Source organism: Micropterus dolomieu, linkage group LG05 (assembly GCF_021292245.1).
Source record: "Micropterus dolomieu isolate WLL.071019.BEF.003 ecotype Adirondacks linkage group LG05, ASM2129224v1, whole genome shotgun sequence".
In the NCBI taxonomy this organism is placed as follows: Eukaryota; Metazoa; Chordata; class Actinopteri; order Centrarchiformes; family Centrarchidae; genus Micropterus; species Micropterus dolomieu.
This window is the reverse complement of record NC_060154.1, coordinates 6,315,738-6,342,958: the sequence shown is the minus strand read 5'-3', so window position 1 is coordinate 6,342,958 and position 27,221 is coordinate 6,315,738. Positions and strand designations below refer to the sequence as shown.

The 27,221-nt window shown below is 40.4% G+C and overlaps 1 protein-coding gene across 3 annotated transcripts in view; it reads right to left on the bottom strand.

Moving 5' to 3' along the window:
* Positions 1-484: 484 nt before the first annotated feature.
* LOC123971728 (glypican-5-like) overlaps positions 485-27,221 on the bottom strand; it is a 58,893-nt gene continuing 32,156 nt past the window's right edge. The window contains exons 9-13 of one of the 3 annotated variants that reach the window (XR_006825267.1): positions 24,782-24,923; positions 4,615-4,724; positions 4,343-4,511; positions 857-1,074; positions 485-716 (exon numbers count right to left, since the gene is read on the bottom strand). Coding sequence is in view for 2 of the 3 variants with exons in the window: in XM_046050734.1 (XP_045906690.1) it covers positions 4,416-4,511; positions 4,615-4,724; positions 24,782-24,923 (348 nt within the window). In the remaining variant the exon portion in view is untranslated. Of the gene's footprint in view, positions 717-856; positions 1,075-1,933; positions 4,512-4,614; positions 4,725-24,251; positions 24,329-24,781; positions 24,924-27,221 lie in introns of those variants that run through there. The other 2 variants (XM_046050734.1, XM_046050735.1) reach the window with 2 other exon arrangements.

Below are 27,221 nucleotides of genomic sequence, written 5' to 3'. Positions count from 1 at the left end.
CAACACTCTCCTTTCACACAGCTGAACTGATGTTAAAGTGCCCTTTAACAAGACACTTAATCTTTGGTTTCTTCTCCAGTGCTGCTCTATGTTGGCCTTAAAGGCTGCATATGCGGAAGCTGCCAACCACAGTAAAGTTGATCAGCTTTCAGGATTAAATGAGTCCTAAAACTCCAATCCAAATTTAGATTGATGCCACACCACTGCCACATTAATATTCAAGGTTCTTTTATACACCCATAAGCATAACAAAAGAATGGACTTCTAGTTAGAGTAAGTGAAAGATTTGAAACAATGTTTGTCATTCCACCTTATTATAGATGGAATACTTACTTATTGTTGAGAGAGAAATTTTTTTTCTTAAATCTTATGCTGCAGTTCTTCAGTATAGAAAAGTATTTACACATAACACTAGAATTTTATTGGGCAAATCAGAAAGATTCAAGGGTCCCTTCACAGATGGATAGACCCAGATTTACAAATAAATGCTTTCCGGTCCTTATAACACCTTGTAAATCAATAAATCCAGTTGTGTTGTTTTGTGTCTTTAACACAGGCAGGTGTGCCTCCTGGGTGATCCTTGTAATCGCATGGCTCCCAATACCCAGAACGTCTTTCATCATTTGTGTATAGCTAAAACAGCAATAAAATCATGTAGAGCTGCAATGTGTACAGTCAGTAATCTGATATAATGTGTGTCTTGAAGGCTGCAAACACTGGTGAGGATAGGAACATAAATATGATTTAAATAGCACAAATCTCAATCATAACCCTTGGACAGGGTTAAAATAATCAGCACTCTGATTTCATTAGTGCTGGCACAGAGGAAGGATAATATTCAGCAGAGCAATCTCACCAGCTTGTTGAAACAACATCCTGCAAATCCCTGGCTCCTTCTCTTTGTCATGAACTCTTGATTCATTCTAGTTTCTTTTTCACCTTCTTCACCTCTTGCTTTTCTGTCTCTTTGTTTTCATGTTCAGGGATGGGCAGAGTATATTGGCTCTTTGCCCTCCTTTGCTGAAGTGTGTCAGACGTTCACTTCTAGGTAATTAATTAAAGCAGGCACATTTCCTGCGAATGAAAAGAAAATGATAAATCAACAACAATGAATAAAAATCTAAAGAAAAATATTACATTTAAAGACATCTTGAAACACCATTCTTAGACTGAAACATATGGGTGGGACTACATTGTGCCAACATCAGGATGAGGAATGGCAGCACCTCCTTCTCACAGTCTTTCTCCTTCATGTCCTCTCTCTATCTGCATGTCATCTTCTCTGGGGCAATTTGCATTCAATGATGTCTTTATTTCCCATCATCCCCCGGCACTTTCCTGTGCCAACCAAGCAATCTGTGCCAACTTCCTGACCATGCCAATCCAATCATAGTAATCTCTCAAAGGGCCAGAGGCCAAAGAACTGCAGCTATATATTCCATATATATATGTACACATAAAGCTGTGATGGCTCCAAACATCTGTTTTAACAGCCAAGATGTGGTGGATGCTCTGACAGTAAAATATATTTCTCAATAAATAAATAAATAAATACATTTCTTTATTTTATGTTGGGATAGATGGCCAAAATTCAACAACCTAAGCCATACCATAACCGTATGAAAGTGTCCAGCTATATTTACTGTTCAAAGTGTCAAATTGAACCATAATGCAATCTCTTTACGCAGTAAGTAATGTGTAGAGGACCACGACTCTGTGTCATATTTTTTCCTACCATATAAATTTATAAAAATGAAATAAATGTCTAATTATCATTGTTTTTATTTATTACAATTATTTAGAAATTCTATTTTACACCTTGACCCTTCAGTTCCATTTGTGGCTCCTGTGTGTATCCTAGACTGAGGCTGTTACACAATATATAAAAGGCAAGGTACAAAATGTATTTGAAAACAGTTTATTATACCGAAGATGTTAAGATGAAGATTAATGACACAACAGAGCAGCAGGACACCGTGTATTACATTAGGTTTATATACGTTTCACATGAGAGTCACTGTTTTAGTGTATAAAATTAGCAGTGGTGTTCAGTGTGATGAAAAAAAAACCATAGTACTGTCGCTAAGTGGCTGCTTTTTGCATCCTGGTGTTCATGCATACTGCTTCATTACTACAACAAAATTAGAATTTCTAAACACAAAGATCTGTTAAGCCTTGATAAAGAACATTTAATAATTTTATAACAATGACACAGTACAGGTCACACCATGGCACACCAGTGTGCCTCAACACACATGCTGAGAACCACTATGAAAACAGCACGAGAGGAACAAAAGGATGTCATTTTTAGGCTTGATATAACATTGCTCTATTTCATATAAAAATGCACTAACAAGATTCACACTTCATTCACTACAGAGATTTGTCAACATTTCAACTTGCAATTCACAGATGGGAGTTTGTACCTCACAGATGAAGGTCAGCATCCACAGAATGACTTGTAACATCATATTAGCAATTTCATCTTCACTTTCCAGATGATTTAATTTGAAATACACCATGGTCTTATCCCATGTTGGGAAACGTTTGGGAAAATTTGCATTGGTGTGTGTTGGTGGTTTGTTTATGTAGGTTGCTTAGCAAGGGCTGTGAAAGACGGAGGGGCTGGCTTGAATCCAAAATCATCTTATCTCATTTGGGTAAAATGCTTAAATTTGTTTAAAAGATTATGTTGTAAAGCATCCCGCTAGCGAACATGGTATTTGGGCTCACTGCCCAGATAACTCACACACTAAGGCTCTAAATGGTATTGCTTCAGTTGTCTCATCTGTCACTGACATTCCTTCATAAATAAACTGTCTCAGGTGATGAAGGAAATTTTCAACACCTATGTGAGACAAAATGATGATAGATCTTAGAAGAAAGTCAAGTCACCCACTGACAGAAGTGCACACAGTGTCATTCAGCTTTTGAATTTATTTAATCAGTATTCCAGTTGTCTGTCCTGCTGTTGTGTGTAGTTTGGGGGGTTTGAGACTCAACAGAGAGCCGGGAGGACTTGATACTCCTAATTAATATGAATTACATTTAAAAGAAACACGTTTGGATCTGGCCTCAGCTGTCCTCTGATCACTCTCTTGATACTCCATCTCTTGTCTTTACTAGATACGGAGACAAGCTGATAACACATGTATCAGAGTTAGACAAGTTCTACTTATATAGTATTTTGCTGAATGTCTTATGTATTATTTCACTGCAGGAGTTTTAATTAATACATTTGGAGACCAGCCAGCCTTAGAAATCACTGTGACAGTTCAGCGATATGATAAATGATATGATAATGAGATGTCAAATAATCCATTGTTCAGGCAGACAGTTTTGATCTTAAACGTGGTCCATAATTAGTATTTTCTTTTATTAGGTGCTTTTTATTGTTTAGGATATTCTAATTTTTAAGCTTTCTGCCAAGGATGGCTATGGCAGCTTACAAGTGAAACTGAAGTTGAAATAGAAGCGGTTACATGATTACACCTATGCACACTGTACACTTTGAGAAGAGAAACATCTTCTCCCACAACTACCAAGGCCGTAAAATGTATTATATGCCTAGAAATGACAAAATACACACATATTTCTTGGGAGAGATCTCTGCTGTTAAAGAGTCATTTCTGGACAAATTAACATTTTGTGTTACACAGTTAAAACTCAGCTGGCTTTGAAAATACAAAAAAATCACACAGCTTGTATGAAAAAAGAAAACATTGGAAGTGTTGGAAGGGCTTCAGTCTGCCTAGGCTTACAGGGCACAAATTCTTCATTACGCTGCATCACCATCTGTAAAACTATCACATAATTGGTTGTTTGGCCTATCAGGAAAACCAGCCTATGTTTAGCTCTCTGTGCAGAGTTCTCCAACATTAATAAGTCCTAACAAGTGTGCCGTCAATTTAAGTTCACTACTGCTTCAGTGAATGCCTTCAGCCTGAACTATAGCTGTCAAGGATCTTACTCTCTGTAGGGGATACATGATGTAAAGGTCAAACCAAACCAAACATCCCTTCATGTTCAAGTCAGTCTGCTCTGTTCTATATTAATCTCTATTTACACATCAAGCCATTGTTATCTATAGAAATTCTTTATATAAATATATAATATATATATATTTGTATATACATCTCTCTTCAAAAAAGTCAGTAGTGCTTTGCAACCTATCCTATCAGAGTTAAATACAAATAAACAAACACATGTAGAGGTCAGTACAGGCAACATAAAAATGCACACTGTGCACTTGCAACTGTGATGAATCAACAGCTCGTCCCACCCGCCGGGCAACTCGAAACAAAAACAGTCAGAGTGCTTACAAAAACTCCAAATACTCAACTTCACCACAAAGCATATATGGTGGTCTCTCAGTCTTTTTGCCTCTGTAAGTCTCACGGACCATCTCTGGATGCTCAGCTGTGTTCCCATGGTAGTAGGAGCAGCAGGGCCACCAGGGTCAATGGTAGCGATTCAATGGACAACGTGTGCGCTGAGCCATGAACAGCCACCTGTCAGAGAATATGCAATAAGATACTGTACTGTAGTATTTAAAGATGAGAGGAATAGAGGAAGGAGAGAATGGATGTGAAATGAGGAATGGTCATGACTTACCTTTGGAGGTGAGAGGTGATGAGGAGGAATGGGGCGACGAGGAGGAGGAACAAGAGCCTTGTCCTTTGCTGCTGGACTGCGACCACTGGACATATCATTTGTCTCATCACCTGAGGAAGACAGAAGCAAACATTAAGAGTACAAGACAGTGCAAGTACATAAAGTAAGCAGTTGTTCTATACCTCATTTATCAACACCGCCTGTCCTGTTTCAAATATATTAAGTGAATTTTATAAAGGATGTTTTTTTTTTAACACAATTAATAATAAAAAGTGGATTGTGGTATTAAAGGGGTGTGGTATTCATACAGAGTGATCGTGGAATTATCCATGTCAGGCTTGGACTTCATCATGTTTGCATTCATCATGCTATCCCAACTGGACGTTTCAACCATTTTTCCATCAATTTTGACTTGCTAACTAGTTTTCACACACTCTTAATCACTGTATGTGGTGTCAAGTTTATTAGTTATACTAAAGGTGTGAAGTATACAATCATATAGTATTTAATCTCAAGATCATATTCTTATATCCCTTTTTAAAATCTGATTTTGCTGGACTTTTATTATTGTTGGTTTTTCTTGTATATTGTGTGAAGTACTTTAAAGCTTAGTTTCTGAGTGCTCTAGCAATACAGATCTATTATCCAAAGTATTTATTAAATTACATGATACTAATCTTGAACATGATAAATATAGAAATGCATTAATCAAGTCTTACAAGCAATGTAAGACATTGCACATTTTAGAGGTTTACGCATCTGAAAAGATCAATTAAATCAACCAAACCAAGGTCAGGCATTTGCAGTCATTTTGAGAAATCTAGTTTACAAATATCTTCATAAATAAGTCCATAAATTAACTGAGTCAAGATTTGTGGAAGTAATTTCTGGTTCTGTTTTTAGTCTCATGATTGCACAAAATCTTGCATTAGTTATGGCTGTTTTGTTGTTGTTTAGACCTGAGAGATTTATGGATTTCACCCCACCCACCCACAGCTCTGCACAAATGTGAATACTATTACTTACACACATAAGCACACACATACACACACAAACACAGATGTGCGGAATATTACTTTATTTAATTGGCATATGGTCGGACTTCACCAACTGCTTTAACGCTACATACACATACATATGCATGTATGTAGGTTTGTGGGTGTGTTGACAGGACTCCAGGCCTCTCATGGGAGGAGCTCAGGTAAAGGAGTGAATTAGGACAGGAGGGAGACAGACTGTGCCGCCAGCTAAATGCACACACACACACACACACACACACACACCAGCCATATCAATACATTCTCATACTCACCTGCACTGTCACAAAAAAACACTCAGTTGCAACATGCTCTATCCTGGCATGCAACACACACACACACACACACACACACCTGCTTGGGCAGAAATCTGATTCTGTCTCTTACAATACACATTGTTCTGCAGTACAATAGACAAAGAGGCTCTTTCAGTCGATAAGGAATGAGGTGAGTTGTTAATGTTCACACACTCACACAAATATTATATCTCATAATGAATCAGACATGAAGGAAGCTGGAAAACACCCATATAAATATACACATAACCATAAGCATGTGCACACAAAACATTCGGAATTCAAAATGCAGACATAGACACTCTCCTGCAAAACAATTTGAAACCTGTATGAGAGACGCATTATGAGTTTTTGTTTTTGACTGTCTGTGTTGATTTACTCACAGCACAATGTTAACCAATACGGAATCTGTACTTTATTGTGTGCTAACTTGAAAAATAGCTGCAACAAGGGACTGTGGGCTCATGGCTGTGCAAATGAGTGTGTGTGTGTGTGTGTGTGTGTGTGTGGTCTGTTTTATGTCCATCTGTTCCCATCCGAACCTTGTGTCACATCTGGTGTGAACCTGTTTAAGGAACAGAACTGCATCGTATTATTGCTTTTCCTCCATAACAAATGTAGTGTGACTAATTCATGTTTTGACTTACTATATGTGACTTTGGTCATCTTGGTTCTGTAAAAAATGGAATTATGTAAAAAACGTCTTTTGCTATTACAGTAAGCTGGTTTAGATGAAAATGGCAAGTTAATTTGTTCTGTCCCTTTAATTAGACCAAAAAGAACTTCTGAAAATTCCTAACATTTTTCATTAATTGTTTATACTGAAGAGAAAAGGCAATATGCAAATTGCGATTTTAGTTTTTTTTTTTTTTTTTGGGGGGGGGGAGATGGGCTAAGTACATTTACTCAAGTACTGTAGTTAAGTACAACATTGAGGTACATGTATTTACTTGAATATTACCAATATGCTTTATCTTTATACCTCTACTACATTACCACAACATTGTGATTCCAGTACTACAGTAATCCATAGTATGATGAGGTTCATAATTAGACTGAATGTCTGAAATCACTCTAACTTTGGAAAGCTGCTTTGAGTGTGTATATACATGGTCGTGTGTGTGCATGTGTATGTGTGTGTTCTGCAGTCTCCTCCTACATGCCCTTCGGCATGTTTGTCTCTAAGCAACAATCCAGAACATGTCACATATGGCAGATTGGCTAGAAATACATGCGTGCGCGATCACACACACACACACACACACACACACACACACACACACCGAGAGAGAGATGAGTGATGAATAGTGCCACTGGTCATACTCATGGGGTAGTTTAACCTTTACTGCAGTAAGTAATGAGGAGGTGTGTGTGTTTGTGTCTGTGTGTGATAATCAGAATGCAGGATTGACATTTGAAGGATCCCATCAGTGAGTTGCTGTGGTAGATTGCAGTGTCCAGGTCAGTCCAGCTGCAGATCAGCCAAAGGGTTCTGCCTTCTTCATTGGCATCCAGCATATGACTAGTTTACGCGTCCATTCATGCACAGTTTGCATCCCCAGAGGAGTTGAACTGACAGTTCACAAGGAAGGAAAAAAATGGTCTTCACATATTATTATGGCTGAAGAGGAGAGTTGGTGAAAATATGTAATACATCATCCCCTATCCAAACAAATACATGTGTCCTATTCACCATTGACTTGCAATTTAGATAACTTTTGCAAAATAATAAGATAAAAATGCAATTGGATTCAAGGGAAGTGTTTGCCATGGGGTGACAGCAAGGGTCCCAAGCAGGTGGAGCAGGGCCATAAATCAGAGATGTGGTGACCCACAGGAAAACAGACTGGCTGCAAGCACAGTGAATAGTATCTCTCTTTCTCTCTCTCTCTCTCAGACACACACACACACATATGTCAACACATACACAGTTTTTGGTGAGGATGTTTTTAATCTAAAAGAGAGAGAAATATGCCTTATAGTTGCAAACGGAACATAATTGAAAACTGACGATTTCTGGCAACCGGAAGGATTATTCACAAAATGTAACTAATTATGTGTCATGTGTAAAGAAATCTAGATAAAATACATTAATATGATTATTATTGGACTAATACACGGTTACCAAAACCAGAAAAAATACCACAGATGAATAAGAAAAATAAATTAAAACAGAATGTAATATACTGAATTCAGTAACAAATGTTCTCTTTTATTAAAACACTTGTCATGCATGTTTTTTTCCCCTTTGTACATATTCAGATATTTAGCTTGTTTCTTTAAAAATGCACACAAATTTTTTTTTAGCTGAGAACACTTTCAAGTTTTGTTCACTGTGTACAGGAATAAATGTGTACCAGCTGACAAATTATTATGATCATTAAAACAAAATTTTAACATAATTTTTCAAGGCGATTGTTTGATTTAATTTGTTGAGGCTTCACTATTTTATTAAATAAATCTCTGATCGGGGCTAAATAAACAAATGTTCATCTGTGTAAGATATAAGTGACAGTAGATATCAAAAAGATATTGCTGATAAGAAGTGGCATGTCTTTATTCATGTCATTTTAGCCAATGTAATGTATGTATTGAAACAAATGAGATAAAACATGTTACTGATCATTCCCATTGTTTGATTGTAATTTCATTGTTTTGTTTTTGTATTATAGAAGCAAAACATTCTACCTCCAAATGACCATCGAGGCAAAATCATTATTTGCACCTGTGGTACCTTAATCCATTGTAATGTTCAGGATTTAGCATTGCTGCAGGATCTGTAACAAGCATCCTCAAAGCATCCATTCCAGAGAAGCCAATGTCAAAACCTCAGCAGTACAGTGTTTAACTCTCTTTCATGCATTCCCCCAGTCTGCCATCCGAAACAAAACCCAACTGATAACGCAGCATCTTCCTAAGCAGACAATACAGTGTGTCCATAAACATAGTGTGTCACACAAACATGTTAGTTATGCTTTGATCAGGCAAATCTGTGCGTAAAGCAGAACTGAATGGATGCAGTACATGAGTTACAGTAAAAAAGGAAGAGGATAATTTGTACTTTCTTGTCTGGCCTCGGAAGGTAACTTCAAGTAGTTCAAATATTTCTGTGTTTATGTTTGATATACAGTATTTGTGCTTGTGTGTGTGTGTGTGTGTCCCTGTGGATGGATGCATGATCTGATGAATTTGAAAAGTGACCTGACAGCAAAGGTGAATTTGTATTTGTATGTGTGTGTGTATGAAATAGACAAAGGATGGAGTGTGTTAATGATCATGTCTGATATCAGATGCCTGTGGTATATTTAAGGCCCCATTTGTGCACAATCTTGTTGCCCCTCAATTTGTATGTATAAAACAGACATTCATTCTCTTTCTCTTTCTTACACACACACACAAAGACACACAAACACAAATGAGGTGACCTTGAAAGGTGTCTGGATAGCTGGTGTTTGTGTGTGTGGGCGTGTAAATGTATCCCTAGCATTTCCAGCTGAATCAGTAATGAGCATTTCATTACTTCAGCCTCAGTTCCCCAGGGAAGAAACACACACACGCGCGTGCGTACGTGTGTGTGTGTGTGTGTGTATATATATATATATACACACACACACACACACACACACACACACACACACACACATACACACACACACACACACACACAGAGCAGGAAGAGCATGGAAAAGGTAGCTGTGGATTATACTCTCAGCAAGTGCTTATCAGAATCAAATTATAAAGTGATAGCAAAATAAAAAAGCTTGGAAAGAAAGAAAGAAAAAAAAAAGAAAGAAGGCCATGGACTGTGAACATCATAGTAAATGAACAGTGGTAATATATCGAAATGACAATGGCAATTGCTATGGTAATATACGATATGTTCAACTTGGTGATGATGAACTTGGTGAAGTAATATAATTCTGATATTCTGCTCTTTTCTAGAGACTCAGACAATTTAATGATTCTGGTTTGTACATTATAAAAAACATTTTTGAAATTTACAATATTATGTTATAAGGCATGACATGTCACAAGCAAGCACTTTGGTTTTAGCTACCAACTGGTTGTCCAAAGGAAGCTCTCTGCTACCACTGTGCTGATTCTGCAACAAAGCCAATATGTAATTCTTCACTGCCAAACTATCACTTCATCTCAGCACAGCAATGAAAACAGTTCTAGCACAATGACGGAATTTACTTTAAACAAGTTAAAAAACTACTGCCATGCTAACTAATTGTGAGACTGTCTAAAGCTAAATGCTAACATCAGCATGCTAACATGCTTACAGGAACAATGCTAACATGTTAGCAGGTATAATGTTTTCCATTTTCACGGTCTGAGTTTAGCTCATTAGCATGCTAACATTTGCTAATTTTCAATAAAACACAAAGTACAGCTGAGGTTAGTGATAACTAATGTCACTGGGATTCATCCTCCATAAATGAGGATAAAATAAAATAAATTTCATGGCAATCCATCAGTTGTTGAGATATTTCAGTCTGGATGAAAGCGGTGCACTGACCAACCTTGCCATCCCTAACCATGCCGCTAGAAAAAAAAACATGTTATATAAATCTGTTTCTTCAAGAATCTCTTCATGTCGGGTTGGCAGAAAAGCAGGCAGGTGGTGACACTATTTACGATGAAAGGTCAATCAATACATGGTTGCTCACCTGAAATAGTGAAATACTGTTAGTGCTGTAATGAAGAGCTAAATTATGTTGAAGTGTTTATATTATAAACAGTGTCAGGCAAGTTACTGAGAAATTGAAATAAGTTAGTTACATATTACTTCTTAAAAAATTACAATACTTATTACTGGGTATTAAAAGTAAATAGTTATGTTACACGTTACATTAGTATATTACTTTCAAGGCTGGAGTTTTTTTCTATACTGTGCTGATTTAGCAGAAAGCTTTTTGCTGGTCGCATAAAGTTTACAACGGATTACAATGCATCTTAGACTGTGAAACATAATGGCAATACTTAACATTTGTGGAAAGAACACCTCACTCCCTTGTTCTCCATTCCTCCTTTAGCTTTTATGCTAACAGCTGACTTGAACAACATAAGGTCTGGTGCTGCTGACCTGAGCTGCCTCTGACTTGCCGCACAGTCACGTTCTCATGTAGAAGGACAAAAAAACGGTGTTCTAGTAAAGCGTTACTTGGATAAGTAACAGTAGACAGTAATAATATTACTGTTTTGGAAATAGTAATCCCTTACGCTACTAGTTACTGGAAAAGTAAAAATATCACAGTAACTTGTTGCCCAACACTGATTATCAACTGGCTAATCAAGTAAAAACTTGTATTTATTTATAATTATTTGTGTATTTAATAAACCAACAGCTAGGTCAGAAGACCTAGCTTGCATCATCTGCTCCTCTGGTCCCGAATTGAGACTGTGTGGTTAGTGCTTGTTTTCAAATGGCTATATTAACAGTTTATGGTTTGACTTGCAGTGAAGCATCTTCCAAAGGTCACACTCACTGTGGTTTAGCACAGCCTCCAGTGGAATCATAAAACCTTTGGAGGAAACGCACAGACAAAGCTGAAGACTGCAACGTGAATGCAGCTAGGGGCTGACTGTGATTGGAGATGGATGAAAGACTAAAACCAGCACAGTGATGTGATCTTCAAGTAGTTGAAGGTTGTACATCAACAAAGGCCAATGGGGGTGTTGTGTAGTATGTGAATTTGAATATATGAGGAATGAACCTGGAGGTGCAGCTGGAGAAAGGTAAACAAAGCAAGGGTAACAGGCTTCTTTCAGAAGCTCAAATAGGAATAACAGCATCACTGCAGAGAGGAGGATTAATAAACAGATAATGTCTAATCAGATTTACATGAACAAACAGGTGTAGAGATAAGCAGAAAGTCAGGTAGAAAGACAGGCAAGCAGAAATAGGCAAACAGACAGGCTGACAGACAGTCAGGAGGGAGAGAACAGGACATGACAGCAAGGAGATGCTTGATAGAAGATATGGGTATGTTGATAGCTTGAGTGCAAGGAGTCAACAATGCATGTAGTTTATTCACCAGAATGTGCAGCATTTTATGTAAAGTTCAATTTCCTTTATCTCTCTCAGGGTGTGTTCAACAAAACAGAGTCAATTTGAATGAGAGTGTCAGTGAGAGCAAAGTGAATGTGTAATTTTTTTATTGAGCCGTATCTCCTATCCTGAAGATCTATCATTTTAAGTCTACTGCTTTTTTACCATTGCCACATGCTGAACACACATTCACACTCACACACACAGCATGTGAGCCCTATCATTTATGATTTCCCTTTCTCTCTGCACCCACTGTTACCCCCTATCGCCCTCTCCTGTATTTGCTCCTCTCTATCTCCTTCTTCTCCCAGCTTGATTTCTGTGTGTGTGTGTATGTGTGTGTGTGTGTGTGTGTGTGTGTACCAGTTCTAGACAATATGCCCCAAGCTGTGAGACTTAGGCAATATAAACAAAATAAAACCAAAGAACCAAGAACAGACAAAAAGGAGCAATGAAAAGAGATAAACCAGCCACATTGTCAATCACACACAAATCTCAATGATCATACAAATGTAAATCATATGCTATTAATTTAGTTTTCCAAGTGCATTTTAGAGGAAACATAATTGCTGCCTAGACCAACTTCAACTGAAAAACATGACATCCGTACCAGATAAAAGTCAGCGTGAGCCGGTTGGAGACTTTGCTTCCTGCGTACCAAGTTGTTGTTGCAGATATTGTAGGAAAACAAATACAATGTGTTGATGGTGAACATGTTGCTGGGACAATAAGTAAGGACAATTTATGTTGTTAACAGCTGACAAATCTGTTCTATATGCAGTAAACATTTTCTCATTAAAAAACAAAAACTAGATTTCTGTATTTACGAATGCATATCGCTTATTAACTGTACATAAGAACAATTCTTAGGGCCTGTGTCCACCAAAGCGTTTTTTACCTGCTGAAAACGGCAGCTACTGTTCTGAAAACGCCTAGCTGGGAGCGCTAGGGTGTGCTCTGGAGGCGCAGCAGGGTTTTTTCGAGATGCCGATTTCCGTGGTGGTGATGTGCTGCAAGTAGGCTACTTAATTTTACTGAATGTAAAACTGTCACCACAAAGTACGTAGGCCTACTTGCTCTGGCCCTCGCTCTGCATGAAGAGAAGGCAGAAACATGTAGAGCGAGGGTATGGACTCGCCATTCGTGGATTCAGGAGATTTTGCAGACAAGGATACCTCAGCGTTTTGTTCAAGAGCTGAGATGGCTCGGTGTGGTGTTTGTCCCGCCCCTCCTGCACTGTGGTTGGACAGCTGGGTAAGAAGTGACAGTGAAGAAGGCAGCGTTGTTCCTAAATTTGAATATTTTTCAACTCTCAGTGACTGGAAAAAATCATTGCAATCAATTGAAAAAAAGGTTCTAATTCTTCTGTTGTTAGAAATAAAGCATGATAGGAAGAAAATGCTTCACTCTTTATTTCCAGAGTAAAGCTGCTGTATCAGTGATACTGACTGCATTCGTGTTTTACACCCTAATGTTCTCCAGGGCATGCGTGTGCAAATAAAGCAGTTTCATTTTATAGCACTGATCAATCCGATGCAAAGGTTTGCTCTGGGAACTTTTATAGTCTTGGGTGCAGATTACGAGCCTTGCCAGACTTTTTATTGTTCTTTCTGGCTCCCTTTAGACAGATGCTTACAAATGCAGATCCAACTATCCTCAGGCAGATGGGTAACATGTTCAAGTGCTGGAAAACACTGGCATTTCCCTTTAAGATGAAATAGCTTCTAAACGCTTTGTGAATATGGCCCCAGGGAAGAGGGGGACAGGGCAGAGGAGCAAGGCAGAGATGATGGAGGGAAGCAGGATAAAATAGAATATAAATAGAACATGGTTCAGCAGTATACAATATCCTGTTGTATGTCCATTATTTAGGGGAGGATTATGATAAGAACCAGATACTGACAAAGTATTAATTGAAAATTAAACTATGCTTAACCAGATTCTAAGGTATTGTAACACAAAGGAGGTGATGAGATTACAGAAAGCACAATGAAAAAATACATTATGTTACTTGGCCAAGAGAGATGGGACAAAAATCCATACCTCAACTTGTTTCTATTTCTAAACCTGTCTTTCTTTGTCCCTCCCTCTCTTCCCTTCTTCCTTTGTTCATTGTCATCAAATAAGGACCCATGAGAGGACAGACCACCTGGTAACCATGGTTACAGGGATTGAGTGTCTCTCACGACTACACATTCACACATTCTCCTACATACATACATACATACATACATACATACATACATACATACACACACATACATACATACATACACACACACACACACACACACACACACACACACACAGACAAATATAACAAAGATGCAAAGACTTCCTGAATATATAAGTGTTATGATCTGCTGGAACAGTTTTGGTTCTTAGCAAAATATTGAAGATATTTTAGAAATGTTAATAAAGTTGTTAAGGGGCAGCACCATGGAATCAGGGACCAATAACCAGACGTGATAATCAAATGTTTTGTCCTTCTCTCAGTAAAAGAACAGTGGACAATCTGGACAAACATACCAAAGTAAATGAAGAACATCTCAAAAACTATTGCATCTAATGCAAGTTTGACCACTGACAGATAAATGTAAGTCTCACTGCTTCTGCACCACAATCCATTATAAACCACACAATAAATTAAGTTTACAAAGACCAACACATTTCTGTCCACGTAGCAAAGCCAAAACAGCGCTGGAGAATAACTACATGAAATTACAATCCAACTACATATTTTTTCTACCAGGGCAGTAAAAGTTTAGCTGGGTGATCTGAGCTTCCATGCTGTAGGCTACTGTTTTATTGGCAGTAATACTGATCAGCTCATTGTCTCACAAACGTAAGCGGCAAATTTTTCTCTGTACAGCCGTGTGTCCATTTTTGGCTAATGTAGAAAAATGGCGATCTCCATGTAAAAGGACCCGCGGTTATGTAGATAGAAATGGCTCATTCTAAAGTAATAAAAACATAACGGTTCATTATGTAAGGTCTCCTTACTGAAACTGAAAACATAGTTATGGATCTTATATTGCATTTCTGTCAATGAATCCTCAGAAATAATACACACTGAACCTTTAAGTATGAAGTGAAAGACAAACCCGCTTAAAATTTGTTTATACATGTTTTTATTTGCTGAACGGGGTTTATCGTTTTTTTAGGACATGAATCTGTAAGACATTTAGTCATGGTGGGAACATTTTAAAAAGCTTCAAACTGATGTGTTACAGTTAAAGGGACTATATGTAAGTTTTTTAATGAAATTAATAACATTTTCATTGCCTTATTGTCAATGGGCTCAAAACTCACTTAGAAATGAAGCACACACCTGTTTTCTCCGTTGCTTGCATCAGCTACTATTCTGCTTTGAATGTGAGGACTCAGCAGACTCACAGATTCAGCCCTGTGCGCGCTCCTGAGCCTTTCTCAGACTACAGCAACAACACAGCAGCTAACGACATGCAGTCCACTAACACCCTTAAACAACCAGCTCACAGCAAAACACAGGCTCCACGTAAGGATACAAAACAACAGGTTCAGATGATGTTGAGTAAGAACCAAGTGAGCATTAGTAAAGCTGGAGAAACACAGAGAAAGTCACGTTAGGTCGCAGGGTAATGCCGAGCAGTTGCTAATGTTATCTGGTGCAAAGATATATAACGTTAGCTTTCCACATTACACCAACTAACGCCACCTGTGTTACTATCCTGTGTACCACTGTTGATTTAGCCTGCAAGAAAGGATGTAACGGTAAAAAGCAAATGTGGAGTGATTTGTTTACTAACGTTAGTCTATAACGTTAGTGATGCAGCCAGGAGCAGCCAGCTAACGCTACAGTAGCTCGGACCTGCTGCTGTTTGCTTCGTAAGATTCAGTTTATGTTTATTGTGGTTTTTATATACAGTCTACCTCTCCACCTCAGTCGCTGTAACTAACGTGACCCACATAACATAAAACCATGCAACAACTGTCAGATAGCCGCTGTCACTCTGCCTTTTTCGGGAGTATTGAGCAGATATGCGGCTCGTTGCACTGAATGAAAGGTATGGCGCTGGTGTTGATCTGCCTCTGAGACAGGAACGTTGAAGTAACAGAGTCTGAACATGTCTGAGTGAAAAGTCACAGCCTGCATGCTGGTGTTCCTGCGTTTATTGTGGTATTTCAGTATGAAACTGGTTGTGTTTCGGATTATGCTCGCTCATGAGTTCAAGCGAGCACGTGTATGAGCACACACCTGGTTGCAATCTCAGAACCGTACCGCTAGTGGCCGCTGAAAACTACATAATGCCCCTTTAAGTTAAGCTTTCTTAATGGAAAAGAATAGGTGCATTCCAGACTATTTTGACATAGTGGTTGTAATGTGACTCATGGATACCTGGAGGACATAGTATCCCCACCTCTGCATCCACCACCACATCACAGTTTAAAGCAAAGCAATTATGTTGACACAGCATTTCCTTTGTTACATGGAAGAGAAGAGAAAAAAATTTATGCTGTGATTACATTTACATTATTGACATTATAGGACCTGTATCTGTCTAGGGAGACAGAGAGATCGGAGAAGGAGCAGTTGAAGAAGGGATTAGGCAAATCTGAAGAAAAAATCAATCTGTTTAATCTCGGTGAATTCAAGAGACGAGGAAGATAAGTGACTGAAGGAAGAAAGAATAGCAACAGAAAACATTTAGCATATCAGGTCATAACTTCGGCTAAATCCGTTGTTGGTCAGTTAGCTGTGCAGCTAACTTAGAGGCCGTATTAGTTGAATCTTTGACATGATGTCAAAACTGTTAGTTGTACTAATATTCTGTTGATAATGTAAGTTAATTTTTCTATTGTTTTAAACAAAAATTCTGGCAAAGTCTTATAGACATTGTACATTTAATGGCATCTGTGAGATGCATTTGTGTGATTATTATGTCATCATGTTAAAATAGATAATAATAATTAACAGCTGGTAAAGTATGAAAGGTGTATTTGAATGCTGACAGCAATTCAGACCTCCGAGCATTTTGAATAAAATATACCTTTTATACCTAACCGTAAGTATAACAACAATTTTCAAAACAACAAATGACTACAATGTAAGAGAAGAAAACGACAGTATCTGCTTTTCAGGCTCGACTTCACCGTCTCTTCCTTATTACATGGCACAAATAATGCTAACTTAAGCTCTCTGCTTTTAACTGCTCATATGTCGAGGCGCCTGCATTTTTTCCTGGCTTTTGATCTGTGAATAATGTTTGCCAAGTGAGTCTCCCTCCCTGGCTGAGATCAACTTAAAATGGACTTAAATCAAACAATAAAAGGCTGTAAACTGTCCCAGCATGACTAAAATAACATCTCACTGTTAAATGGCCCACATAAATAAAACAAAGGCTTGGCATTGAGATGTTGACGTTTTGAGGTTTGATTTCAGCTCCTGGCTGATATCGCCTGACACCCACCTCCACCTCTCTTGACCCTTTTCAGTATTGAACAAAGCCCAAATGTCATAAGAATTAATTACAGGATAGTAAAATATTTTCTTCATCCCTGCAGCCCAGAGATAAAGCGAGAGAGAACTTCAGCTCAATCGTGTATTAAAGATAACAACGGGTTGATATTGAGAAAGACATTATATGTCAAGAAGCAGCACGCTACTTGATTCGTTTCAGCCAGTCAGACAGGCCCATCCATAAAACATACTGGATTACACACAAAGACATTGCAGCAACAGATGCACCGCCTGCATACACACAAACACACTTAAATCTGACATTTAAAGCATATACTGGGCACAAACAAGAGGCCATACGCATGAATGTGTGCATACACATCCACACATTCGCAAACATTTTCACTCTCACGAAAGCACAGGTTTATTTTTATGCTCTTCCTTTCCTGTGAAATAATAAGCTCCACATTTCAGCGATTCAGATTTAGAGGAGTGATTTGTAGGCTGAATTTAAAAAGAGAGAGCGAGTCAGGGAACGTGGACAGGCTGATTTAGTGGCAGATCTATCAACAAAAAATGTACAGTGCAGCCATAAAAAGTACAAATAACTTTAAAAAACAAATGACCATCTGTGGTCTGGTTGATACTGCATCACTCTTTCAGCTTCAGTGCGTGTGAGGCTTGTTTATATGCATAGAGATGCCATCAAGTGAGGAGACTTGCAGAAAATCCCCTTTTGTCACTTATTGTGATTCTTTATCCAGGAATTCATTGTGGCTTGAGAGACACAATCCCCACATGCTGCCACCAGCTCTGTAAATCATAACCAGCAATTTTCTCTGTAAATAGCCCATGTGCCAGTTTCAGGCCCAGCGGGAAGCTGGAGTTTCCACAGATGTGACACATCAAGGTTAGTCTAAAGGGTACAACAAATGTACCAACAAATGCCATACTTTTAGAGCTGTTAAATAAGGGGGTGATGCAGTATATGAAGACAAACATTTGGGTGGCATAAGTGTTATATTTTGTCATGAACAGAGTCTTCAATTCATACTAGAGGTCTTTTAACGGTGAATGTGTTGTGATGTTTTAAAAATAATCCTGATGTGCACAAAGGTTTTTGTTTTTTAAATCTTGACTGAATTATGTGAATAAATCAAATTTTAAATTATTATTGCTTACCATTTGCAGTGAAATACTGTGGTTTTTAATTCTCTCAATGAAGAAAAGTTGAACTATCACCAAAAGTTTATAGCGTAAGAATAAGTCTTAAATACAGCTTTGTTCTTCTTTGATTTAACTCAATGGTCTTATTTTGGATACTTTAGTAAATGTCATAACTTTGATACAAAGATGACACTAGCCCACGGCTACATCAAATCCCTGAACTTCAATAGCAGTCTTTACATAACTACATCAGAGCACATTTAAGACAATTTAGGATACATGCGTTGGGGCTTTTATCTCTCCTACCTGCTCTGAAGAAACTCTCATACTGTCTCAAGGCTTTTTTGTTGTTTGGTAGTTGGAACAGTTGGCAAACCCCATTAGGGTTCTGCACAGGCCTAAAATTAAAAATCAAACACAACCTGCAACCAACCCAACAGAACCAACTTAAAACCCAAACCAAAAGCTGTATTTTTGCAGTAGAGAGAAATAAAAGAGAAGGAGATACATTTATTAATATTACTTGTTAAAATTACATTTGAAAATAAGTAAACCTGAAACTTACCCGAGCGCAAAGCCTTAAGAAACAAAGAGCTTGGAACCCAAATCTTTGTCAGGACCCATCGGGTAAGGTCTTGTAGCAGAACTCCACACACCACATGCAGACTGAGTTACTAATGGAGGACTGGTTACCCTGCATACTGATGATCTACTTCAGTTTTAAAACAGTATCATCGTGTAGGCTCAACAAGGAGAACGGGGGTTACGTACTGTAACCCGAATTCTATGAGTATAGGTGCAGCCCTCTAAGGCTATCGCTAGTGGGTTTACCCCTTCTGCGCACCTGCGCGGCACTGAGAATTTTAGTCTACGCCCACCCACTCCCAAATGCCTTTTCTTCAGCACTGAGAACCAAGGTCCAGTGAGGCCTACAACTTAAACGGCTGCGCTTATACTCATAGAATCCCGGTTACAGTACGTAACCCCAGTTCTATTTCGTATAGGCTTCGCCCTCTAAGGCTATCGCTATTGGGTTAGAGGCGAACCAGGATGAGTCAACGCCTCACTGTCCCATACGGTACCACCAAGCACAACTCACCTGCCCAGAGCCATAATGAGCCACCCAGTCACCCGCTGACCGCTGCATTGGTGTCGGCGGGTGACCGATGGCGCGGCATGGGAGGTCAAGGGCCGACCCATTCGTAAGTCGGGAAACTGGGTCGGGGACCCCGCAGCTGTACAGACGCAGGTGGGGTCACGACAGCAACCACATCAGCTGCGCACAAGGCAGGGCCACATAAGCAGCGGCCGCCCCCCCACACAGTCCCGTGGAAGAGGGCGCACCGCACACTCACAAGGAGGATCACTCAGCCAAAACACTCACTGACTGAGTGAGCCAGAGAGAGACGGGAGACATCCCACAGGTAGAAACAGACGAAAGAGCATGGGGACGACCAGCAGGCCGCTGTGCAGATATCGTCCACTGTCATCCCACCGTGCAATGCCACTGAGGAGGAGACGCCCCTCATGGAGTGCGCTCTGATGCCATTCGGGGGAGACTCCCCGGCAGACACGTAAGCCTGGGAAATGGCATCGCACAGCCAGTGAGACAGGTGCTGCACCAACGGGAGGTCCCTCGGACTGCTCCCTGTAGTGCACAAACAGACACTGCGAACGGCGCCAGGCCACATAGCAGGACAGTGCTCGCACCGGGCAGAGGAGGTGGGACGTGGCGTCCTCTGCCGACCCATGGGGGGAAGGAAAAAAGCCAGAGAGGGTGATGACCCGCGACCGAAAGGAGCTTGTAAAGCTTTTAGGCATGAACGTCGGGTTAGGGCGCAGGATAGCCAAGCTGCTGTCACACTGAGTCGCGCTGAATCCTGAGCCACGACGGAGCCTCTTTGAGAGGGCAGCCAGACCGCTGACCCTCTTGGCCGATGTAAGAGCCAGGAGCAAGGCGATCTTAGCTGAAAGGAATCTCGGGTCCGCCGTCTCCAAAGGCTCATACGGGGCTTGGGTTAACGCACGTACAACCAGCGCCAAATCCCACTGTGGGGCAACAGGTCGCGTCACTGGCCTGCGCCTTCGCACCCCTCTAAGGAAGCGCTTCACCAGGGGGTGGGAGAGCACAGTCCTGTAACCGAAGCACTCGTGACAGGACGAAATGGTAATGGTGGCAGTGTAGGTGGCAGTGTAGGTTTAACAGTACTGAACGCCAGCCCCTGTCCATGAGCAGCTGGAGGAACGAAAGCACCGCCGGCAGCGGACAGGCGACCGGATCCGTCCCCTGGTCCAGACCCAGCGCTGGAAAGCCAACCACTTAGAGAAGTAAGAGGACTGAGTGGAGGCGGCTCTCGACTCTTGGATGGTGCGAACCACCTCACGGGAGAGATCTAATCCCTCCAGGCGTCACCTGTCAGCGGCCAGACCCAGAGAGGCTGGTCGAGCAGCGGGTAACTCCTGATCGTACACCCTGCCTGAGAGGTGCGCTCCGGGGCCACAAGAATCACCGGCAAAGATGAAAACTGCAGGCGATCCAGGAGGCGCGGGATCAGCCGCACCGGTGGGAAGGCATACAGCAGCCGGGGAGGCCAAAGTGGGTGAGCGAAGGCGTCCACCCCCAGCGGGGGGGTGTCCTACGGGCTCTGTGAAAACCAAAGGGCGCACTGAGCGTTCTCCTTGTTGGCAAACAGGCCCTGGCGGTTCATGTAGGCAGCTGCAGCCCTGTTGTTGGTGCGTTTAGATGGAGAGGCCTGCGGCCCTGCCACAGACTGCCCACCACCTGAGAGAGGCAGGTCCCGCCCCAGCCCTTCAGGGAGGCGTCTGTGAAGACCGAGATGTGGGACGTGACCCTGCCCAGGGGGACCCCGACTGAGAGAAAGAGAGGGGGTCCCGCCAGTTGGCCAGATCCAGGGCCACAGACAGGGGAACGGAGATGCGGCGCCGTCTGTCTCACCGGGTCGACACGCAGGTGGATGAACCACCGCTGCAGCCTCCTCATGTGGACAAGGCCCAGGGGAACCACCACATGAGCCGCCGACATCAGGCCCAGGAGCCTCAGGACCGACAGAGGTGCCACCGCCGCTTGTGGGACAATATGGTGGAGCAGCTCCATCAGAGCATCCGCGCTCTCCGGAGAGAGGAGTCCAGTTCCACGCCAAGGTAGGTGAGTCTCTGGGAGGGGAGAGGAGCATTCTTCTTCCAGTTCACCATGAAGCCCAGGTAAGACAGGTGTGCGACTAGGCTGGGCCGTCTGCACCACCGCTTTGTCCCGGGACGGCGCCAGCAGCAGCAGGTCGTCCAGGTAAAATAGGACCCTGATGCCAGACCGCCGCAGCGGCTCCAGGCCGTCTCGACACACTTGGAAAAAGTGCGCGGGGCCAGGGAGTAACCGAAGGTCGGGCGGTTATTGGTACTGGGCGCCCTGGAATGAAAACCGCAGAACTTCCTGTGTCCGGGAATGACACACATGAAAGTACACGTCATTCAGGTCGATGGAAGAGAGCCAGTCTCCCTGGCGCACACACTCCATCAACTGTTTTACTGTTAACATGCGAAAAGGTCTCACCATAATCGCCGTGTTGAACAGTGACAGGTCCAGGATGGGCCTCGCACCGCCCGTCTTCTTCCTGACCAGGAAGTAGCGGGAGTAGAACACCTTATTCCTGAAGCTCCGCTCCAGAGGGTGGCGTTCCGGAAATCCGGTCCAATTACTAATTACTTATTAAAAATTGTAATCAGTAATGTAATTACTGATTACTGCAACTACCAGAAAATAAAAGTAATGTAACCTGATTACTTTTAGTTATTTCAATACCAAATATGCAAATAAAGACAAGATGCGTTGTCACTCACACACTTAGAGAAACATACAATTAGAGAAACATACAATTATAAAATGTCCCATTCCCATGAAATCTAAATCGACCTCTATTCACTGATTTTACGCAAACTGGATCATGTTTGATAGAAAATATTTCCTGACCCACACAGGGTCTGCATGAATGGGAGGGGGCGTAACCACATTCAACTGGCTATACTGGCTATACTGGCAATCAATATCGGCGACAAACCCCTCACTAGCTGTGTGTTTTTACAGGAAACACGTAATTAGCAAATAGCAATCTGCTTTCCGTTTAATGGAAACTTTGTGCTTAAAGTAATCCCTATGTGTAATCCCCATTATTACAAAATGTACCTATAATCTGAATAAGTCTTTATTTATACGGAATACAGTTACTTTATTTTTGTGTCCTGATTACGTAACGCTGTTACATGTAATCTGTTACTCCCCAACCCTGGGTACCAGTCCATGGCCCAGGGGTTGGGAACCACTGACATACAGTTTAGTGTCATAAAGGACGAACAAGCTACACTCGTGCTTTGTGTCACTGTTGGGATATGCACTTATGACTCCAGTAATGATGAGGGTAGTGCAGAGATAATTAATGTGACGATGACCTTTGACCCTATTACATCCTGCCCTCAGGGATCCCATCACCCGATGACATCACTGGGATGTTGTGATCATAAGGGTGACCTGACCTCTGAGAAGGAGATGATGCAGAAGAATGAGCCTTGGTCTTGTAAATTATGACAATCAATCCTGTGAAGCAAAAACGCCTCCAACAATAAAACCTATTCTATTATATCCCAGTACAAGTTCCATTCTATACAGTAAAAACTACATAAAACACCATCAACAAACAATATTATGACGTTATTGGTTTGACCTGAAAATAACTGACCTGGTCCATCACCTATACGACCATAGAATAACTGACCTTGTCCATCACCAATACAACCATAGAGACTCCTGTCACAAACCACTTGGGTGTCCATCACCACAGGTGACCAGGTTTTCTCGTACTGTATGTTGACTGGTTTATCAACTTTTTTTTCAGCTAAAGATAGACACATACAGTAAAGCTTTCTGTAAGAGCTGCGATATGTGAGCTGCCTTTGAGGACTGTATGTCCGTCAGGCCTTTGGTTGGAGATGATTTCTGACAAAATGCTGAAGTGCTCTTTTCACTTTGAAATACTTCATATTTGAAACCAAGTGCTTCAGTGCTTATTGGTTAAAATTCAAATTCCTCTCATATTTTACAAACCTCTACAAAGCAGAGGAGTTTTTGGAAACTCCACCTAAAAACTGCCCACTCAAAAAGATGTTTTGCATTTATTTACCCCATTCAAATGTCAACAGCTGACTGACTTGTTGAAGCCATTTCACTTAGCAACATCACAGGCCCTTTCCCTCTTCCCCAGCATCAGAGGATTTTACATTTTAACAACCCAAGACTTTACAGTGCTCTAAAATAGACTTCTCACATTGATAAGGGTAGTACAATTAAAGAACCCACTTATTTTTTGGATACATCATCCCCATATTGCAGGTGGATCTGCAGAGGAAACACTGGACACTAAAATGTTAATGTCAAGGACACAACACCTTACATTTGGTTAATAACCTCAATGTAGAACAAAATTTTCCCATTAACAATTAAAATTATAGGAAATGTTATCTAAATTTGCTCTGTGCGATTGCCTCAAAGCTAATAGGTGTCCACAGATCTCCCTGTGACACACATGTATACGAATAAGCATGATGCATAAGTCAAGAAATAAATGAATAATTACAGTTTATTTTTGCATCTCTGCTTTTGGGGTGACCTGGTTGTTAGTGCATCCTTTATCCCAGCCGAGGAGGAAACAAACTGCTGAGACCATCAGAAAGAGAGATGGAAAAAGAAGGGGGGAGAGAGAGAGAGAGGAACATAGTTGAATCCATCTCTCAGTGCTATCCCTCCCTCTGGGCATTTCCCTGCTGGCACAAGATATGTGGAGACTACAGCATTTTAAAACCTCCACCATGCTGATGAACTGTGTGTGTGTGCGTGTGTTGTCTTTTATTTATGATGTGTGTGTGTGTGTATATATATATATATATATATATATATACACACACACACACACACACACACACACACACACACACACTGATGTGTTATGTATGAACACCCTATATTTGCACAAGCACAAGATGAGCTTGCAAGTGTGCATCAATTTGTGTGTATATATGAGTGGGTGTATGTTTGCTAATGTTTGTTTCTCTATTTTTGTGTGTAAGCTTGTCTGCATGTGTGTGTGTGCGTGTGTGCATGACTCACCGTTCTCCTCACCAGATGCTTCACAGCCATCTTCATCATCACAGTCATCTCCGCTGCCTCTCTCTGTCTGCGCGCTCCCTCCCTCCTCTTCCTCCAACTTTCCTCTGGTTTTACTTGCCCAGCCGAGCTCCACTAACAGCTCCTACATAAAACACACACACATACAAATGTCCATACAAATTACAATTCAATACACACACAAAGACTCATATTTACATAGTAGTGGCCTGGCTCTGTATAGCAATGTGGGTGAGTTTCTCCACCTTTTAGGTCCAAACTGAAATATCTCAAGAGCTATTAGATGGATTGCCATTAATGTTTGGACAGACATTTATGGTCACCAAAGGATGAATCTTAAAGTCTTTAGTGATCCCCTGATTTTTCCTTTAGTGCTGCCATGAGGTTGGCATGTGGTTTTGACTAAAATGACTATTAGATGGATTGCCGTTAACAGACATTGAAGTCCGCCTCAGGATAAACTGTTATCACTTTGGTGAGCCACTGACTTCTCATCTAGCACATTTATCAGGTCAAAATTGCAATTTGTCTAATACTTTGGTCAGTTACTAAATAAATGCAAAACTAATAATATTCCTATCAGCCTCAGCTGTACTTTGTGTGTAGTGCTAATTAGGTAATTTCAGCACGCTAAAAGGCTTAACTGAGATTGTGAACGTGGTAAATATTACTAGTGAAACATCAGCACGTCACTGTAAGCATGTTGTCATGCTGGTGTTAGCATTCAGCTCAAAGCACCACTATGCCTATGTATAGCCTCACAGAGCTGCTAACGAGGCTATAGCCTAGACTGAGTTTACATTTTAGGCATTTAGCTGACCTTAGAATGATTTACAGTGAATGCCAAGAAGAATAAACTTCAACTCACAAATCACAAACATTGCAAACATGATGTTTTCTGTTATATTTTGCCCCCTAAAGGTACCAAATGGCCACAAAAACGTCCCTGCACAAACACAGAAAAATGTAAAAAAAAAAAAATAATAATAATAATAAAGAACAAGAAAAAAACCACAAACACACACACACACACACACACACACACACACACACACGTCAGATCAGACTAAAGGGTAATTGAGGCCATTCTGTCTCTGCGTAAATCCATATTATCTACTGGTCAGTCACAGCGTGGATGCTGTGGCATGTTGCATAATTGTGATGCTGGGTGAAAACCTCATGTCTCAACTAATGATGGAAAGAAAAACATCCAGCCAGTTTTTAAGTCAGATATTGGGTTTTGGCCTTGTTTCAATCAATGGTTGTAGTTTAATTAACTCATAAAGGACAACACAAACTTTTTGTTCAAGAAAGAAACTATGTAACACCAAAATTGGAGATTTCACATTTAACAGTGACAGGAACATATAATTAGTTCACAGTATGATAAATGTGTATTGTGTATTGAGTTATGGTGGGTAATATATGAATTCCAGCTGAGGACAGAGATAAGAAAGAGCCACTAGTTTTAAAAAACAAAAAGATATATTGTGCTGACATTTTATGTTATTTCCCCTTAAGATAACATTTCTATATTAGATTTCAACATCTATCATAATGATTTATATTATGTTACACTGGTAAAATTTCTGGCAAATTAAATACTATAAAGGCCAAACTGAGAGCCAACTGTTTTGGATTTTATAATCATTGTCATTGTCATGCAGGGTAAGAGTAGTTTTAAAATTGCTTCCCCGCCTAAGATGCTTATTGCTAGACAGCCAAAATCCATTTTACTTTCTAGTTTTAAAAAATGGCTTATGATATGATAATGATATGCTATGACATGATAATGGCAAATATTATTATATTTGGCCTTGCAAATATAATAATCATAATAATAATCCTTATTTGTAGAGCACTTTTCAAAAACAAGTTACAAAGTGCTTAAAGCACTTTGTAACAAGTGTAAAGAATAATACAAAAAAAAAACAAGATAAGAGCATGAAAAATTAATATAAAATAAAAGGGATAAAATAAAGTCAAATAAGATCGGGAAAGGCTCTCCTATAAAAGTATGTTTTAAGAAGGGACTTAAAAGAGTTCACTGACTCAGCCGACCTGATTTCCTCGGGCAGGCTGTTCCAGAGCCTCGGGGCCCTGACAGCAAACGCTCTGTCCCCTTTAGTTTTCAGTCGAGACTCTGGAACAGACAAGAGACCTCTGCCTGAGGATCTCAAGGTACGTGCTGGTGCGTATGGGACTAAAAGGTCAGAAATATAACAAGGCAAGAGGCCATGAAGAGCTTTAAAAGTGATCAATAGAATTTTAAAGTCAATTCTAAAACATACTGGGAGCCAGTGTAATGAAGCTAAAATAGGAGCAATGTGGTCATATTTCTTTGTTCTGGTTAAAAGCCTGGCAACTGAGTTCTGGACAGTCTGGAGTCGATCAATAGATTTTTGGGTTAAACAGGTGAAAA